Below are 20,246 nucleotides of genomic sequence, written 5' to 3' on the forward strand. Positions count from 1 at the left end.
AGGCTGAGCTCGGTTCAAGTTCCTTTTTCTAATATAGGCTGTCTGTGATAGACTGACGTTACTTCTTGAGTGAGGAGGTGTGGGTCAGAGATGAAGTGCATAAATATGTCCTAGATTGATCCCCAGTACTGGGGGGGGGGGGGGGGAGTCATTTATCTGAAACTCAAATGTAACTAGGCATCTTACGTGTTTTTATTTGCGGAGTCTGGCTCCCTACTTTTCATTTTTCCAGTCACACTTCTTGGTCTTTGGGGCCCTTCAGAAATTTGAAATGATTTTATCTATTGGTACAGAATTAATTTCAATTTAGTCTGCTGTTTTATTATCCAGCAGGCCAATGACAGACTAAAGTGATGTATCCAATATTTGCTAAATATTCTGCCCTTTACTCACGGTAGGTATCATAACATTCTTGTTTTGTTTTGAACCAGTGCATACATAGAGACGTGAAGCCAGAAAACATTCTCATCACAAAACGCTCTGTCATTAAGCTCTGTGACTTCGGCTTTGCACGTCTTCTCAGTGAGTACTGCCGGCTTCTTCAGGGCAAAATAAACACCCTTGCTATGCTAGCTGGCCTAGGTACTCAGAATGCTGGTTCTTGTACTCTGCCTCGGGGATAACCCTGTTATAAATTACACATCTTGCAGAATTTTGTAGTGGAATATAACTTGAAAATTTTATAAACCCACAACGGCTTAGATATGTATGCTACATGTAAATGGTACCACAGCAGCATTATAAATCATGCTGATCTCCTGATTTCTGCCCTCCCTGCTGCCCCCCTCACCTTCCACCCCTGCAATAATACTGTTCAGAAGTAATACTTTAGATGGGTAGATTGTAATCTTGGCAACAGATTAACGTACGAGGAACTTCAAAAACTATGCTGGCAGCCTTGGGCCCTCTGATTAGTTAGAACTGGATGAGGCCCAAGCATCAGTAATTTGCTGTAGCCAAGTGACTTCACCTGGCAGCTGGCACCGGGAACAGTGATTCTGAACGCCGCGAGCTTCATTTCTTACGTGTTTCCTCTGGGTTTTGATTTTGGGCTTCCACTATTCTGTTTTCTATGTCTCTTCACTGGCCAGCTGGACCAGGTGACTACTACACAGACTATGTGGCCACCAGGTGGTACCGCTCACCGGAGCTGCTAGTAGGGGACACACAGTATGGCCCCCCAGTAGATGTCTGGGCAATTGGCTGTGTGTTTGCTGAGCTGCTGTCTGGTGTGCCTCTGTGGCCAGGAAAATCCGATGTGGATCAGCTTTACCTGATAAGGAAAACCTTGGGTAAGTGGTGTTTCTGTCCTCATTTTTAAGGAACTGGCTAGCTTTCCCCACGTCCCCAGCTCACCAGATGCCATTAGGAAGAGGGAGCTTCGGAGCCTCCCTGAAATGGCTCTGTCAAAGGTGTCTACGGTTTGATTAAGTAACGATAATTAACGACTTCTGAGAATTTACTAATGTTCCAGAACATACCGACTTATTGCTTGAGCTTAGGTCGGCTCTACTTGACTTCCAAAGGTGTCACAGAAACACTGCAAGGAGTTAGCTTGTCACAGAAGGCTTTCTTGGCTGACGTCACTTGCAGTCTAACTGTCCCTCACCCAGATTGCTTGTGACTTTGGAGGCTTGTATGTGATCCCTTAGGGATGGGACTCAAGTCTAAACACAAAACTCACTTATGTTTCATTTGCCCTCCCCTCGAGTGTCCTGAAGGTCACTTTGTATAAGCGTTTTAGCATGCTCATGTTCTGACTGTGACCCAGCACATGATACCAAGTGTGGAATTTCCTGCTTGTGGTATCATGTTGGTGCTCAGTTTCAGATCTTTTTTTTTTTTTTTTTTTTAATAAGGCTTGCCAAACCTGTATTAGGATATGGTGATTCATTCAGACATCCTTGATTGCAGCCTGCCAGACAAGTTTTGGATTATTCAAACTACAGTAGAGGAAGATCTCAGCTGTCCAAGCGTCAAGAAGAAAGGCTTGCTTTTCTTGTGCCATGTCCCCCCATTTCTGCTACAATTAAGGGGACAGCAGAGAAAAGGGAGGAAAGGGAGGTACAGTTAAAGAGATTTCTAAGCAGAATTTCTCTGCTCTGTAAACTCTTCTCGTATCACCATATAGCTTTGTCTTCCCAAAGGGCTGACAGCTGGCCCAGGGTGAGACTGTGTTTCCTATTTTTATTTTATTTTATTTTGCTTTTTGTTGTTATTTGTTTTCAAGACAGGGTTTCTCCGGGTAGCCTTGGCTGTCCTAGACTCACTTTGTAGACCAGGTTGGCCTTGAACTCACAGAGATCTGCCTACCTCTAGTGCTGGGATTAAAGACGTGCGCCACCACCGCCTGGTTTGTGTAGCTAATTTTTCAAGCTAGTATAGAAGCAAAGGGGCTTCATTACAACATTTTCAGACATATGACGTCATCATCCTAGAGGCTATATTTTTGCTTGCTTGTCCAAAATAGAGTTTCCAAGAGATCACCAACTGATGAAACAGGAAAATATGGTTCCAGTTTGGAAATGGATTCCTCACAGAGAGAGGGCCTTCCATTATCTCCTTTGGTTTCGTCTTCAAATACATTATAAGCTCATGAGGGCAAGAACCTTGAAACCTTCAGTTTCTGTTCTTGACTCAAGGCACCGTCCGTAGAGCTCAGTGTAGGCTGTGCCGCATGGATGCTTCTCCTGATGGGAAAAGAAAGCTACACCCTCAGCGGCTAGAGGCACTGGTCCACACGGCTGCGGAGGGGAAGCATAGCCCAGGATTTCCTAAGCGTTCCCACTTACGTCTGTCTCTTCTTGTCCGAAGGCGATCTCACTCCTAGGCACCAGCAAGTGTTTAGCATGAATCAATACTTCAGTGGGGTGAAAATCCCAGACCCGGAAGACATGGTGAGTAACTCGTTTGGGGGCGGCTCTTTAGATTGGGCTTGTTAGGGTTTGGTAATTACTCATTCACCTGGGGCCCACGGCTCAGTCAGTCTACACTGAAAGTTTTGTCTAAGAGTCATGACGAAAACTGAAGCAAGCTGGTGAGCTCCTGGCCTCAGTTCAAACTTGGAAGCCCCTGGAAACAGAGGTTAGCCAGCCTGTGGGGCAGGAAGCAGGGCTGCCCTGGTCACGCCAGACCTTTATCCTTGACATCAACTGAACACAGACCGATCAGAGCCAATCTCCTTTTTGTTTGTTTTTGTTTTTTCGAAACAGGGTTTCTCTGTATAGCCTTGGGTGTCCTGAACGTGATTTATAGACCAGGCTGGCCTTGAACTCATAGCGATCTACCTTGTCTCTGCCTCCCTGAGTGCTGGGATTAAAGGTGTGTGCTACCACACTTGGCACCAATCAACTTTTTAAAAAAAGATTTATTTTATTTTATTTTGTTATGTATACAGTGCTCTGCCTGCATGTACACCTTGTAAGCCAGAAGAGGGCATCAGACCACATAGTCAATGGTTGTGAGCCACCATGTGGTTGCTGGGAATTGAACTCAGGACCTCTAGAAGAGCAGTCAGTGCTCTTAACCTCTGTTTTTTGAGACAGGGTTTCTCTGTGTAGCCTTGACTGTCCTGGACTCACTTTGTAGACTAGGCTGGCCTCAAATTCTCAGAGATGCACCAGCCTCTTCTGGGATTAAAGGCGTGCACCACCGTGCCTGGCAATGAGATTTTGGGTAGGATAGTATTTCCATGCCCCCCTTTTTTTACATGTCTTTTAATAAGCCTTATAACACAGTAAAAAGAATTTCATAACTTGGGAGGTGGGGTGGGTGTAACTCAGTGGTAGAGTGCTTACCCTGGTGAGTTCCTAGTACTGCAAAGAGCAGAGTCATAATAAAATTAGGGCCTAATTAAGTTTTGTGAGATTGAGTTTCTACTTGCTGAGAGAGCGCTTCAGATGGAAACTAGCACTTCGGTTTTCAGATGGCTGTGCCTTTGGCCTTTTGAGTTAGTTAGTTTTTGTCCCTCCACTAAAGCTTCCATTCCCACCCCCACCCCCACTCCCACCCCCCAGTATAACCAGCTCTAGGGAAAGTGGGTCATGCTGGGATGGAGAGGCAAGAACAGCACCTGGCTAATGGGAAGTGCCCCACTGGCTCCCCCTTGTGACCTGGACATCCCCAGTTCGGAACCAAATATGCCTTAGCGATTTCCTGGCTGATTGTCTAACTGATGAGCCCTCAGGAACCTCTCCTCTAAAGAACCTCTCCTGGTTCCCAGAGGTTGTCCTGCAAGGGATTTCCTGTGGACAGAAACAGGAAACAGCAGCGCACGGCTGTGCTGATTGAACATCTGTGTCCCCTCCCGCGTAGCAAGGCCCTGCTGACTGCTGGGGCTGGGAAACTGGTTCAGCAGGCTGGAGGGGCCTGGTGTCTTACATCCTAGGCATTGTTCCTGAGATAGGAGGGCTGACATCAGCAAGGGCAGCCTGCAGCAGGGCTTGCATAAGATAAACACACAGAAAGGGCTACGTTGTGGAGGCAAACACTAAGACAAAGGTACCATAGGATTTTGGGTCATTATCGTGTGCACAGTTGGGAATTGTGTCGAGGCTGGCTCCCTGTTGAAAAGAACACCACTCTGAGGCTCTGGGACCCCAGGCCTGCGTTAGATGAGCCTAGCCAGTTGCTCCAACCCTCAGCCCACACTTTGCCATATTCACACACACAATCCACTGAGGTCACTGATTCTGTTCAGTGACCATCTTCAGTTCTGTAGCTCCTTAACTTGCTATTTATAGCATTCCTCCCTTTTGCAGAGTTCCTCCCAACCAAGTGATGGGAGCACACTAGCCTTATTTGGGCAGAGGGAGACTGATGAAAGCCTTCTGTGGAGACTCTTTAAACTGATCAGAAAAACAGCAGGCACTTGTGGGAGGTGACAACAATGTTTATTCCAGTACCCCAACAAGCATGTGTTCCTCTGGGTAGGAATAAAATGTGTTTTGACGCGCCCTTTATACAAATGCCAATAGATGCAATAATTAGTGCCCCCTTCGATAATGCAGTTAATTTAAGTGCCAAAAGCTGTTGTCAGGAAAGGCATTTTATACAAAGCGAGGCAAAAACAAACAGAAAACAGTACACACGCATACACACGCACACTAACAGCTTGCCACGTGTGTGTTGTCACTGTTTTTGTTCTATTCTTCTCCATCGGTATTTACTGATGCTACCTGCTTCAGGAATGGCAGTGAGTGATCAGAAAATAAACACTGGAAAAGCACTTTGGAGGCAACGGCAGAAGACGTTTATGAACCATCACAAGGGGTTCTTACCAGTGGGGGGCGGAGTGGGCAGGGTGGAGAAGGCAAGGGGGATGCCGGGAAGGTACAGCCACCCAAAAGACATTTACTGTGAGGTAACTTTAATTACAGTGTATGCTATCAACTGAAAGCCCCTTTTCTTTTTGACAGGAAACACTTGAGTTGAAATTTCCAAACATCTCCTACCCTGCCCTGGGCTTCTTAAAGGTAAAACCATGGCTCTCAAGGGAAGAGGAAGCACACAGTTGCCAGAAATGTCATGTAATAAAATGTTTCTTCAAAATCCTTCTCTCTTGAAAGATTATATACTTTCAATTTTTAAAATGGGTCTCATTCTATTATAGTGAAGATATAAGCTTTTTACTTTAAATAAAATAACATTCTGTTGGAATTCGAAGTTTATACAAAATGGAAATTTTAAGGGGAGTGTTTTACAAAATGATACTTTCCTTAAAAAATAACCATTCATAGCTGTAGGATCCTTTAAGTAACCAACTGTCAGGATGGAAGTTGGCTTAGGGTTTGAGAGCACCAACAGCTATTCCAAAAGACCCGAGTTCAATTCCAGCACCACATGGCAGCCCACAACTATCTGCAACTCCAGTTCTGTGGGTTCTCATGCCCTTTTCTGGGTTCTGTGGGCACTTACACAGGTGGTATAGACATACATGCAGGCAGGCATTTACACATATAAAATACAAACATATATATATACATATATATGCATTTCTAAAAATAAAGCTCATGTAAAATGTGGTACAACATCAATTTGTAATGTATAGTCAACTACTCAATATTTCAAGTAGTCAGTGTTTACTGATGTTATATACATTCATGAGATTGTCAAAGAACAAACACAAAACGGAGACAGTGCTTCGGGGTATGTGGCTGGGAGTGCAGTCAGAATATGAGCGCCATGGCTGCCTGGGGCCAAAATAAATGAGGATGGTGTGATATCCGGCGATAGGTCTTGTACCTGTATGCTTGTAATGCACAGACTGTCTCTAGACCTACCTATGAGAAAGGCTGGCAGATTCTAGAAAGAGGAACTGAAGAACTAGCCTGGTGGAGGCTGATGACACTGTGAACTTTATTTCAACCATGTAAAAGGCCAAACTTAGAGTCAAAGTACAAACATAGCTAAGCGAATTATTCCCATTGGCCACTGAGCTGAACCCTTATACTCCCCATGGCAGCGCACTGAGTGCCTCAAATCATGAGGAAATCCCCTTCCAGCCTTTATCCCTTGCGATTTCCAATGGACAAGTGTTCAGTGTTTCACAGATAACCCATTTCTCACTCCTGCTCAAATTAAAAAAGGTTGGTTTCATTCACATAGAGAGTGGAGCCGTGGTCACCAGGGGCTGGGAAGGGGAGGGAGAAAGAGGCGGCTGAGGCACAGATGGGAGTATGTTAGAATGTGCTGCAGCACAGCAGGGGAATGAGGTAAGTGTTTAAGGAAATGGAAATGCTAATTATAACTATCATTATACATCTGTATGTATGTATTTTATCACATTGTACCCCGTTAATTTGTATAACTGTGTATGTCAACTAAAAAGAATGAAAATCTGTTGGGGACTGGTCTGATGTATTTTGATGCTAACTACTACTTGCTGTCTGTGTGCCCCAACTTGCTTAATAAAAAGCCTTCCCACCTGGGCAGGGCAAAGGAGATAGGTGGGGCTAGGAGAGAGAGGAATTCTGGGAAGAAGAAAGACTGCCACGAGGAGAAGGAGAGAGACTTGAAGGGAAGAGAGGAAGGCCGCCATGGGTTAGCTGCAGGAGAAGCACATGGCCGGTGGCATGGATGGAGAATCCAGCCCAGATGAAAAACATGAGCAAGTATTTGGGATTATGGATGGGAGGTAGCTTGACAGAAGTTATTGGAAGCAGGTGACATGGGATTGAGGCAGGGATCCCATGCCTACCACACTATGGGAGGTAGTTTAGAGCATTGATATCTGTCCTGCCCCACGTTAACTAAGGCTATTTTAAAATATAACAAGTGTCTATGTTTTGATTGATTGCTAGCTGGGCCTACAGATAATACAGATAATTTTAAAAAACAATAAAAATCCGTGCTGGGGAGGCTCAGCAGTTAAGAGCCCTTGTTCTTGCAAAGGACTAGGGTTTGGTTCCCAGCACCCACATGACTCACAACCATCTCTAACTCCAGTTCCAGGGGATCCAATGCCTTCTTCTGACCTCTGTGAGCACCAGGCACACATGTGGTGTGCACCCATACATGCAGGCAAAATACTCATGTACATAACGTTTAAACATGTAGAAAAAACTTAAAATGGCAAAAAGTTAAAAATAAATGAAAGTGTTCAGTCTTTCAAGGAAGAAAGAAATGTTAAGTTACGGCAACTTCAAAGGAGTAAAGGGATTTTCTGTTCTTTTAGGGATGCCTCCACATGGACCCAGCTGAGAGGCTGACGTGCGAACAGTTGTTGCAGCATCCGTATTTTGACAGCATGCGAGAAGCTGGGGATTTGACTAGACATGACAAACCAGTGAGGAAGACCCTGCGACAGAGTCAAAAGCACCTGACTGGGGTAAAACTGTCACACTGCCTTCCAGAAACAGCTAAGCTGACAGCCTCAGATGATCTCATACCTGTGAGCTGGAATCTAGGTTGAGTGACAACTGTAGCTTGCAGCCCCAGCATCCTCAGTCCAGAAATAGGAGAGAGGTCATCTCTATTATCAACCAGGGCCTCAGAGACATTCACTACTACTTTCTTCTTCTTCTTCTTCTTCTTCTTCTTCTTCTTCTTCTTCTTCTTCTTCTTCTTCTTCATCTTCTTCTTCCTCCTCCTCCTCCTCCTCCTCCTCCCTTCTTCTTCTTCATTTTGTTTTTCTCGAGACAGGCTTTCTCTGTGTAGCTATGGCTATAGCTATCCTGGACTTGTTTTGTAGACCATGCTGGCCTCAGACTCACATTTCTGCATTTCTGAATGCTGGGATTAAGAACGTGTGCCACCACGCCTGTGGCAACATTTACTTCTTAAGACCACGCCCCCACCCACCTTTCCTGAATCCCAAAGTTGTCCTTATCACGCTGTTCCTGACACCACGCAGGATGTGCATGAGCTCAGGCTGCAGGCTGGTACGTCACTGTGCTTTTCACACTTTGGAGAATGAAATCAGGTTACTCCAAGACAGACCTTTACCATGGTACCTCCAGGGTTAATGCTGCAGGTTTCTACCCAAATGCAATTGTTTTCCTCTCTGCTTTGTCAGAGCTAGTGAAGATAAACAGTAACAAGGGGCCACTGGATACTGGCCTGATAGTGTGTTTAACCACAGAACGGGATCCAGCTGCAAACATGATTCTGTAGGAAATCCTGGCTGGTGTGAAGTAGATACACAGCCTTAGATTAAATGGCAAAAATCTAGAATCTAGTTGGGCCATATGTTGGCTTAGTTTATTAACAATTAAACTTTATTATACAACCCAACTAGCATATACAAGAAGGAAAAAAAGGTTAAAGGGACAGAAGATTAAAACCTCCTGGAATCCGTTCGGCAGGACGGGTCCTTAGGTGTTTCAGTCCCACGAGCTGGTCCGGTCCTTTCCTCTCTCTCCGCGCCTTCTTCCTCTCTCCTTCTACCTCTTCCCAGTCATATGCAAAGGGCGGTCCCTTCTCCCTTCGAGGGTCAATTAGGAAAACAATAGCCACGGTGGGGTTCCTAGGTAGGCTTCCTGAATTCCAAGCCCAGGAAGGCTCCAAACAGTCTCTCACAAGGTATTCATGGTGTGCCTCAAGGGTAAAGCCCGCCAAGACTGCTTCCACCTGAGACAAAGCTTAATCTTTCCTATACCTTACCCTTCTCTCTAAAAAATTAAGAACTATATACACATATATACATATATACATATATACATACTCATCAGGAATCAAGAACATAACAAAGTCCTTTTATGCTTGTTAACCTAAGGGAAAGTATACCACTATCCTACCAAAGAGAGTCCTTTTCTTTCATGAGAAATTGTAATTATTAATCTACTAAAGCTTTTAGTAACACTGTGGCTATCTAGTCTTTAATCCCATCAGAGACCCAAGAAGGAAAATCTATCTAATAAAGGAAGTGCTGGCAGGCAACTTCCAAGTTGCAGGGTACAGAGAGAGCAGACTGCCTGGATAGTCACTGAATTCTCTCCTTCATTAGGGCAATCAGTCTTCAGCCTTATCGGCCCAAAACATCCAACGAACTGCTTTTGCTGGCAGGCAACTTCCAAGTTGCAGAGTACAGAGAGAGCAGACTGCCTGGATAGTCATCGAATTCTCTCCTTTATTGGGGCAATCAGTCTTCAGCCTTTTGGCCCAAAACATCCAACGAACTGCTTTTTGAAGCAGGAAATCCGACGGTCTGGTCCATCTATTCTCTTTAAAGCTGGACAGTCATCTTTCCAGCATCATTGTTGATCGTTGTAGACAGTCAGCCTGTTATCAGCCGTAGAGATAAGAGCAGTAGCAGAGCAGTTTTTCCGTCTAGTGACCATTCTGTCACCAGCGTCTCTTGAAGCCCCCATCTTCAATGATGCAAATGGAGAGGCGGCCAGGAGCGGATGTCTCTCTCTGTCAGGAAAGCCCTCATCATTAAATGCCATATTCTGTGGATCTCTGAAGAGTTTGAAGAGCAAATCTATCTATTCTTACAGTTATCAATCTATTCCTTTGTAGACATAGACAAGCTATTAAACAAACCTGCTCTATAACAAAGTGAGTATCTAATAGGATTTCTACGTAACTAAATACCAACTTTTATCCCCAATGATTCCAAACAGTTTTTTATAAGACATTAGTGGTACATGAATAATACATCAAATAAACATTGAACAAAAAGAACGTAAATTTCTGACATACAATATACAATATTTTGTCAACATATAACATACAATACATAATGCAAAAATGAATGGAGTATACAATTTAAGTTCATATCAATGTGAAGCAAAAGTTGAAGTCTTAAATTTCCATTAATCAAAAGTCTTAAATTTCCATCAATCTACAATACCAATGTAGAAATTTTTAAGTTAGTAGATTCAATAATCTACCTTTTATTCTACAATCCTGTATCCTCCCTTCCTTCCCCCCTTTTTCTTAATATTAAAAGGGATAGAAAGTAAGAGAGAAAGAAAGATAGAAGAAAGAAATCCCCAAATGAACTTTTATTAATTGTAAATAACCCCGTTAGGCAAAGATGAGCATTGGTAACCCACCAAAAACACACATCCCACCTACTGGGAATGGGGGCGTCGTGTTCTCAAAATTACTTGATGCTGTTTAAGAGAAAAATATTTTTCGGGTACCCAAGAAAAATAATATATTGGCCAAGCGCTGGAAAAGCTAGCTGTTTTTTGTCCAGTCCTTTTGGGATCGATCCTTTCGGCTAGCCGATTTATTGTTAATATGCATGCAATTTCTGGAAGAAGCAGTAGTGCCAGAGGCAGAAGTTCGATCTTCATAATTGTCCTGTTTTTTGCTCTGAAAGTAAGCAGACTTTATAAATCATTAGTACAGGTATGTTAGTACATATATAATTTTCAAGGGAACATTATTTGAGGCATCTTGCTCGAGGTGCCAGAGGCATGCTTTTGGGGTTAAATCACCCATGCTGCCTGCTGTCTTCAGCATTGTCCTGCTTTTTGCAAGTACAGGGCTCTACCTGCATATACACCAATAGGACAGAAGAGGGCATTAGTTCTCCAAGCTGTAAGGAACAATGTCAAGCTGTTAAGAACCAGGTAGCTCTTAAGATTCACTTGTTATATGGTCAGATCTAATCTTTATAAGTTTAGTTGGTAGCCATATATTTTCATTCCCTGTGGAAACATACGCATACCCACGACCCCATCTCAAAACTACTGCAGGTTTCCATTTCATACTTTCCAAGTCCTTGAAGAATATTGGTTGCCCCAATTCTTCAGTTTTTTCTATTATCCAATGTCTCTCCGCAGCTGACGTCCCTTCATCATTCACATTAAGAAAATTTAGAGTCAACAAAGCATTATTTAATCGATCCCTGGGTGTCTTTACCCTTCCCTTTTGTTTAATAAGCATTTCTTTTAAGGTACGATTAGCTCTTTCTACAACTGCTTGTCCTGTGGGATTGTGAGGTATACCAGTAACATGTTTTATATTATAATACATAAAGAAGTTTTTCATCTTAAGGGACACATATGCAGGAGCATTGTCAGTCTTAATTTGTGCAGGTATTCCCATAAATGCCATTATTTCTAGTAAATGAGTAATCACACAGTCAGCCCTTTCAGAACTTAAGGCAGTTGCCCATTGAAAACCTGAATAGGTATCAATGGTATGATGCACATATCTCATTTTTCCAAATTCTGCAAAATGAAACACATCCATCTGCCAAATTTCATTCCTTTTGTTACCTCTAGGGTTAATTCCAGCAGGTAATGGTAGTTGACTATATAAGGAACATGTAGGACATTTATTAATTATTTCTCTAGCTTGTTGTCAAGTGATAGAAAATCTTTTCTTCAACCCCTTACCATTGACATGATGTTTTTCGTGAAATTTGGAGGCTTCGAATACATTACCTATCAATAATTTGTCGATCTCTTCATTTCCTTCTGCCAATGGACCTGGTAAACCTGTATGGGATCGAATATGAGTAATATACAAGGGATAATTTCTGCTTCTGATGACCTGTTGCAGCTCTATAAATAAAGTAGTCAATTCTGTGTTATCAGGAGTAAATTCAGCAGTTTCTATATGCAAAACAACCTTTTCAGCATATTGAGAGTCAGTAATTATATTAAGAGGTTCAGGAAAATCTAACAAAACCATAAGGATAGCATATAATTCTGATTTTTGAACTGATGTAAAGGGGCTTTTAATCACCTTGGTCATTTTCTCAGACTTATAACCAGCCATACCTGATTTATTTGCATCAGTGAAAAAGGTGGGTGCCCCTGAGATTGGTGACCTCTTTACAATACTTGGAAGGATCCAATTAGTTCTTTTTATAAACTGTATATGTTTGCTTTTTGGGTATCTATTGTTGATGTCTCCCAAATAATTACTACAAGCTTTTTGCCAATCTTCATTAATTACCCATAGTGACATAATCTCAGAATCAGTAAGAGGCACTACAATTTCCGCCGGGTCCATCCCTGACAGTTGACGCAACCTTATTCTTCCCTTTGTAATCAATTCAGAAATTTTCTCTATATATGTTTTCAATTTTTTGCTTTGTTTATTTGGCAGGAATATCCATTCTATAATCCGGTCTTCCCTTTGCATGAGAAGCCCAGTAGGAGAATGTTTTGAAGGCAAAATAACCAAAATGCAACCAAGTTCAGGATCAATTCTATCCACATATGCCTTTTGAAGTTTTTGTTCCACCAGAATTAACTCCTTTTCTGCTTCAGCAGTTAAACACCTAGGACTGTTTAAATCCGAATCCCCTTGTAAAATCTGAAACAAGTTACTTAACTCATAGGTAGCTAACCCGATTGTAGGCCTTAACCAGGTAATATCGCCCAATAATCTCTGAAAGTCATTAAGAGTTTGTAATTGATCTCTACGGATCTGTACCTTTTGTGGTCGAATTTTTTGTTCAGTTATTTTATAGCCTAAATAGGTAATTGAATCTCCTCTTTGTATTTTTTCCACCGCAATCTGTAATCCCCAGCATGGCAGAATTCTTTGTGCTTCCTGAAACATTTTTTCTACAATACTAGGATCAGAATCAGCTAGCAGAATATCATCCATGTAATGATATATGATAGATTGAGGAAACAGCTTACGAAGTATTTCTAAAGGTTGTTGTACAAAATACTGGCATAAAGTTGGGCTATTTAACATTCCCTGTGGAAGTACCTTCCAATGATATCTCTTCATTGGAGAATTACTGTTCAGAGTAGGTACTGAGAAAGCAAACCTTTCCCTGTCCTTCTCGTGTAGAGGTATGGTAAAAAAAACAATCTTTTAAATCAATTGTAATTATATGCCAAGACCGAGGTAATAAGGAAGGCAAAGGAATTCCAGGTTGAAGCGAACCCATGGGTTGAATCACCTTGTTTATGGCCCTCAAATCTGTTATCATTCTCCAACCACCTGATTTCTTTCTTACCACAAACACAGGGGAATTCCAGGGACTGGAAGATTCTTCGATGTGTTGAGCCTCCAGCTGCTCTTGCACTAAACCGTGAAGCGCCTGTAACTTTTCTTTTGTTAAGGGCCACTGCTCCTGCCATACAGGTCTGTTTGAAATCCATTTTAGGGGCAAGGCGGTTGGTATCTCAGCAGTGGCCCCTCTTATAAATTTTGACACTCTAAACCTGAAGAATTCTGAGGTTGGACAATGGGCATAGCTGGTGGTCGCCTCTGATCACTTACATTAATCTCTTCCCTAGAAGCGCATACCAATTCACCCATTGTTTCAACCTTCTTTATCCCAGTATTTGCAGGAATAGTAATCTGAGTACCCCATTGCTGTAAAAGGTCTCTTCCCCATAGATTTATAGGAATGTCAGCCACATAGGGTTTCAGCCTCCCTATCTGCCCATCTGGTCCCACACACTCAAGCCACTGTACACTTTGTTTTATTTGAGATAACTTGCCAATTCCTACAATTTTTGTATAAACCTTCTTAAGTGGTCAAGTTTGGTTCCAAGACTTCTGGCAAATGATGGAGACGTCAGCTCCACTGTCTACCAAGTCTTCTATTTTAATACCATTTAATTGTATAATTAACTTAGGTCTCTGATCATTAATTACTGTTTGCCAGAACACACGGGTCCCTGTGCTCCCGAACGTACCAGTCCTTTCCACTGGAGCGGCTTTGCCCTTAATGTAAGGAAACAGTAGGAGTTGAGCAATCCTATCCCCGGCATCAATTTTCATCTCCTTTTTCACACATACCAAGATTTTTATTTCCCCTTTAGAATCTCCATCTATAATACCAGGATGCACAATAAAACCTTGAGAAGTCAGCCCGCTTCTTCCCAGAACCAATCCTACTGTGCCTGAAGGCAAAGGTCCAAAAACACCAGTATTTAATTTGTAACATTCAACCTGAGGATTTAGGGTAAGAGACATATTTGAAGCCAGATCTAAGGCTGCACTGCCTTCAGTAGCATGCATTAGATCGCTAACACTCAGTTCCCGTTTTTCTGCGGGTTTGTCACTTCCTGACTGGCCAAAGGAATTTGGCTGGCATTGTTTACGGGGGCCCGAGCCGATGGCCCCCTCCTGCCGTTTCCCGTCGGCAAGATATTGTCTTGCACATCTCGCTTAGATTGACAATCCCGAGCCCAGTGTTTCCCTTTTCCACAGCGACTACAGTACCCTGGGAGTCTTGGTACCTCATTACCATCATAACCAGAACCCCCCTGTTTTCTTCTATAAGTTACGTTTTCTCCTGGGTTAGTGCGCCTTCTATTTCTACAGTTTCTTTGCACATGACCGATTTGACCGCAATTAAAGCACCGAGTATTATGATATCTGGGCTCTCTGACTAAAGCTTGTCCCACAATATTATTTTGATATTCCTGAGAGTTGATATTAACTGTCTCCTTTACCCAGTCATCTAATGGAGCGCCTCTTTCCTTTAACGGTCTAAGCACCTTCTTACATTCAGCATTTGCATTTTCATAAGCCATGATAAGTTTTAATGCCTTTTTGTTATCAGAATCTGGCATCGCCTTATCCATAGCAGATTCTAATCTCTGCAAAAATTCTGTAAAGGGCTCCAGAGGTCCTTGGAACACCTTAGTAAAAGAAATAGTTGTTTTCCCAGGTTCCTCTACCAGCTCCCAAGCTCTCAAGGCTGCCTTACGACATTGTTCAATCACTCTATCGTCAGCTTGAATTTGTTCTCTCATGTTAGTATATGGTCCATCACCAAGTAACTGATCTCTATTAATATTTATTCCCTGTGCGATATTTTTTTGTTCTATTTTTATAGCCTCTGTTTGCCACCATGATAACCACTGTAACTGTTGTGCTGCTTCCAATACCGCTGAAACTAAATTTTTCCAATCTTGGGGAACAAGTCTATTCTGATAGGCCCAGCTGTTTAACGTTTGTTTAACGAAGTTAGAATGCATACCATATCTGATGATGGATTCCTTAAAATGTTTTAAATCCATCATGTCTACAGGACACCAGGCTATTTCGTCATGACCCTCAGCACCATTTGGCTCGATTACATGTCTTACAGTGACTGGAAAAGCTGAAGGTGCCTGGGTGACTGTGGAAGTATCCTCCACTGGTACATTTACTTCCAAAGACCTTTTGGTCGGTCTGGCTTCCTTTGCCTCTGGTTTTTGACCTTCTCCACCCTTTTTAACCAAAGGTGCCTTCTGCTTTTCCAGCCCTTCCACTTTTTTCTGTATTTTGCCTATTTGTTCAGTCAAGTCAGTAATTCTTTTCAAAAGGATAGAGCTTATTGACTCTTCCTGATTTTTCTGGCTTTCCGGTCTCTCTATTTTCTGTCCTTCATCACTACCAAATGTCAAAAATTCTATCCGTTTTCCCATCCCTTCATTTTCATACCTCAGCCTTTCTATCTGTCCAGTCAAATCTGCAATCTTTTCCAAAAGGATAGAACTTACTGACCCTTCCGGCTTTTTTATGTCATTAGCCTGTCTTCTAATCCTTCTAAGCATGAAATATTGTAATAAAAGGACAATGAGAAAACAAAGAATTCCCTCTAAGTATAATGCAGGAAAGAGTTTTGCAACAGCAGTTGCAATTTTGCCAATACCCTGAAACAACATTTCTATCCCGTGGAATACTGAATCTTCCCTCATATCATTAGGGATTGTGGAACCCATCGGGCCCCACGTTGGGCACCAGATGTTGGCTCAGTTTATTAACAATTAAACTTTATTATACAACCCAACTGGCATATACAAGAAGGAAAAAAAGGTTAAAGGGACAGAAGATTAAAACCTCCTGGAATCCGTTCGGCAGGACGGGTCCTTAGGTGTCTCAGTCCCACGAGCTGGTCCGGTCCTTTCCTCTCTCTCCGCGCCTTCTTCCTCTCTCCTCCTACCTCTTCCCAGTCATATGCAAAGGGCGGTCCCTTCTCCCTTCGAGGGTCAATTAGGAAAACAATAGCCACGGTGGGGTTCCTAGGTAGGCTTCCTGAATTCCAAGCCCAGGAAGGCTCCAAACAGTCTCTCACAAGGTATTCATGGTGTGCCTCAAGGGTAAAGCCCGCCAAGACTGCTTCCACCTGAGACAAAGCTTAATCTTTCCTATAGCCATAGCTAAGATTGGTTGGCTGGTTTTGGTCACTTTTGGGTCCACGTAGATACATAAGCTTCAAATTATCTTGCCTTAGTGTCTGAGTTACTGTTCTGTTGCTTTGAAGAGACACCATGACCAAGACAGCTTACAAAAGAAAACATTTGGGGCTTGCTCACAGTTTCAGAGGGTGAGTCCATAACCATCTTGGTTGGGAACATGGCAGCAGGCAGGCATGGCCCTGGAGCAGTAGCTGAGAGCTTACAGAGTCCACAGGAAACGGACAGAGACTGGCGTGGGCTTTTGAAACCTCCTCTAACAAGGCCACACCTCCTCTAACAAGGCCACACCTCCTCCAACAAGGCCACACCTCCTCCAACAAGGCCACACTTCCCAAACAGTTCCACCAACTTGAAACCAAACATTAAAAATATATGAGCATATGAAGGCCATCCTCATCCAAACCACTGCACTTAGTTTTGTAGCCCCCACTTCCTCAAATATGCACGTGGATGGTATGTGGGTGGCTTGGGAAGGGAAGAGGTGGAGAGATTATTAGGAATAAATGCTTCCTCAACGTCAGGACTGAGACGGGTCATGGCTGTAAAACTGGGAGATGTTTGTATTGTCTACCATATATGACTCAGTGAGTATATCAGGCTAGAGGCCTTTGCTGTCTCTCCACCATGAGTTAGCTCCATTGTAGTGTCACTTTGTGTTGAAGAGCAGAGACCTGCTTCAAGTGTTTCTACTGGAAAGAATAAAGAACCTCCCTGTTTGGTGTAGTGAAATCCTGAAGGATTGTTGGCTTTAAAAGAACGAGAGTATCTTCTTTCCAGATACCTAAGGCCACATGGTACAAACTAAAAAATATATAGCCTGCTTTTGTTTTCTTTTGACATTGACATATCCCCCCACCCCCCCCCACCCCCCACCCCCCCACCCCCCACCCCCGCTGGAGGCTCGAAGGAAGATGGATGTGCTGCCTGTTTAATTATGGGAGTAAGTGGGCAATGTGCCTACGTGTGTTCTCCACGTGTTTTCTGATTTTAGACAGGGCCTTGGCTTACATATTCTCAAGCACTGTAAATCTGTTTTGTTTTCCAATAATGTAGCTACCTCCTGATTTTTCAGTCTTCAGAATCCCTCTCTCTCTCTCTCTCTCTCTTTCTGTTTCTTTCTGGTGCTGGGGTTGGAATCTAAGGCTTCTCACATGTAAACAAACAAGTTGTTACTGAGGCACACCTCCAATTCTGTGTGTTTTCCCCTCTTAATTTGGGTTTGGTGTGTGTTTGTGTATGGTCACGGGGGCTTCACTCAAGACCTTGGTTGCGTCTGTGTGTTTGCTCTGCTCTGAGGCGGGCTTCACTGATGTATCCCAGGCTCCTTCCACTGTGGTCTTGCTGCTTTTGCTCCCGGAGTGCCAGCAGACCGTGCTTGGATTGCTTTTTAAATATAGGGCAAACCTTTAAAAGAAAAGGAAGTAAACCAAATTGAAACACTTCTCCTTCTCTCGGGTTCTGGATTTTACAGGGGAAAATTTTATTTTCGTGCCCCATTTGTTTGTTTTGTGATGTGTTCTAATTAACAATGAAACCCCCTACATGGCCTAGTTTTGAACCCGATTTTGTGTTTTATGTTTTTCAGTTGCAGTACCTACCTCAGCTAACTAGCAGCAGCATCCTTCCAGCGTTGGACAATAAGAAGCTCCACTGTAGTACCAAGAAATTTAACTACCATTTTCCAAATATTTAAGGAACTGGCAGAGTGATGAAGAATCAATAATTTGAGGGAAAAAAATGTGCACATTTGATTCCTGTCTTGAATGCACACTGGGAGAAAACACAAACAGGAAGCTGGAGACCACTTGCCAAGATGGGAAGGGAAATTCCAGATGCAAACTTGCATGCCTGGCGGGGATGTCCAGAGGAGCTCTGGGTCTCACTGTGCTGTTGTCTATGTAAGCAGCAGAGCTTATGACCAGAGTGTATGTGAACTGTAACCACTTTCCACAGGCGCAGCGGGGGATGTATCAAAGGCTTTTGCCTCAGACTGCTGTATGTCAGATGTCAAGAGTGGCTCACAAAATGTCCATACGTAGTTCTTCAGATCTAGGTTGCCTTGAGTCCTGTCTCCTTCACTGTTTTCAAATCATATTTAAGTATGATTTTTGTCCCTGAAGCCAAAACGCTTGCGATCCTGTTTCCTGTTGGCTCTGTCTTGGTTTTTGTGTTTTAATTTTTTTTTTTTTTTTAGAATTACCTAAGTTAATCAAAATATTTTAAATCATACAGATTATCTTCAAACTGGGTAACTTTGTGCTTATATAACCGATGAGACACTTACACTTCTTTTACGTATACTTCTACCTTTACCCTAAGAAAGGGTGCCTCAGAGAAGGGCAGAACAAGACAACGCACGGATGAGCCTGGCAGCCCGAAAATAACTGATAATGGTTATCACCTCGTTCTTCAGCTCACCCTCAGACCTGAAGGCCGTTACAGTGCTGAGTGTAGACAGGACCGCTTGGGAATGTTAACTTGAACTAGGAAACATGTAGCTTCACTGATATTCTCTCCTTGAAGTATCTCTCATCACACATGTATCTGTCTATGTCTGTGAGCACACATTCACGTACGTGTACACCTATCTATGTGTATAAACTATGCTAACAAATACAGTACAGCCAATAACAAAGTGGTTGAAAAATACTTCCGAGGATTCTTAGTTTAAACAGGCGTAAAATTAGTTATCTTTGATGTGGTTTATTAGTCCTAATAGGAAAGCTCTTCTCCCTTGTCCCTAGACACGGGCAGCAGACGCCCCACGTCACTTTCTCGCCATCACTTCTGGACCATGTGCTGCTGTCTCACGCGAGTCCCCAGATGTGGATTTCAAAGCTCTGTTTTACTGCATCTTCGGAACACGTCTTGTGCACTCTCCTTTCTTCCTGTTAATTTCATGGCATCACTTAGCCTCACTCTATGCAGTTCACTAAATTCTATTGTCAGCTCAATTACCTTGGCTACTCCAAGGCAGACTAAGGCTTCCTAAATATGTATAGCTTCTACCATAGACCTGACAGTAGGTGAAATAACAGCTCCAGTATTGTTCAATCCCACTTAAGTAGCCTTGATGTAAATGACAAGGAAGGATATCAACTTCTGCAAATAGTTGAAATTGCCTTTCCCCTGAAATCAATAAAAATGTGTTTGATGGACGCATGTGACTGTAACTGCCTAACTTCTCCACTAGTTTTACAGTACACGACTAGGCTAGCCAAGTCATCCAGGTGAAATCATGACGAGTTTGCTGCTGGGGCCACACAGTACTAAAACAAACCTGCAGGAGAGGGCTCGTCTGTCCTGCGGGACGTCCTTATCCTCAGTGGAGCCACTTTGCACACCTCTTTTTCCACATGGAATCACCATACACCACACACGAGCGTTCTACACATGTTCTACCTTGTCTTTGTTTTTATTCACTGCTTTCTGACTTGTAAATGACAGTGGTACACGGAATTTGTATTTTCCCACCAATTAGGATGTTTTCCTATAAGCATAGTTCTAAATGCAGCTAACGCTCACTTTTCTGCCTAAAAGCTGTACTGCAGAAAGTCATTCCTAGTCAGATTTATATTCAGCAGCCTGCTTCCAACCACATACACAGAAGCTGCACACAAAACAGCACATAACTAGCAACGATGGAATTGCAGCTATTTCAAATAAAAAATTAAAGACTAG

At 42.9% G+C, this 20,246-nt stretch overlaps 1 protein-coding gene across 1 annotated transcript in view; it reads left to right on the forward strand.

The window, feature by feature from the left end:
• The window catches only part of CDKL1 (cyclin dependent kinase like 1), a 51,736-nt gene extending 32,013 nt beyond the window's left edge, over positions 1-19,723 (forward strand). Inside the window, exons 4-9 of the mRNA XM_084791367.1 lie at positions 432-522; positions 1,092-1,292; positions 2,815-2,897; positions 5,418-5,474; positions 7,676-7,828; positions 18,151-19,723. Of these exons, the coding sequence (XP_084647493.1) occupies positions 432-522; positions 1,092-1,292; positions 2,815-2,897; positions 5,418-5,474; positions 7,676-7,828; positions 18,151-18,258 (693 nt within the window). The 3' untranslated portion in view covers positions 18,259-19,723. The remainder of the gene's footprint in view (positions 1-431; positions 523-1,091; positions 1,293-2,814; positions 2,898-5,417; positions 5,475-7,675; positions 7,829-18,150) is intronic.
• The last annotated feature ends 523 nt before the right edge of the window (positions 19,724-20,246 follow it).

This window comes from Acomys minous (genome assembly GCF_964271855.1).
Source record: "Acomys minous genome assembly, chromosome: 8".
NCBI lineage: Eukaryota > Metazoa > Chordata > Mammalia > Rodentia > Muridae > Acomys > Acomys minous.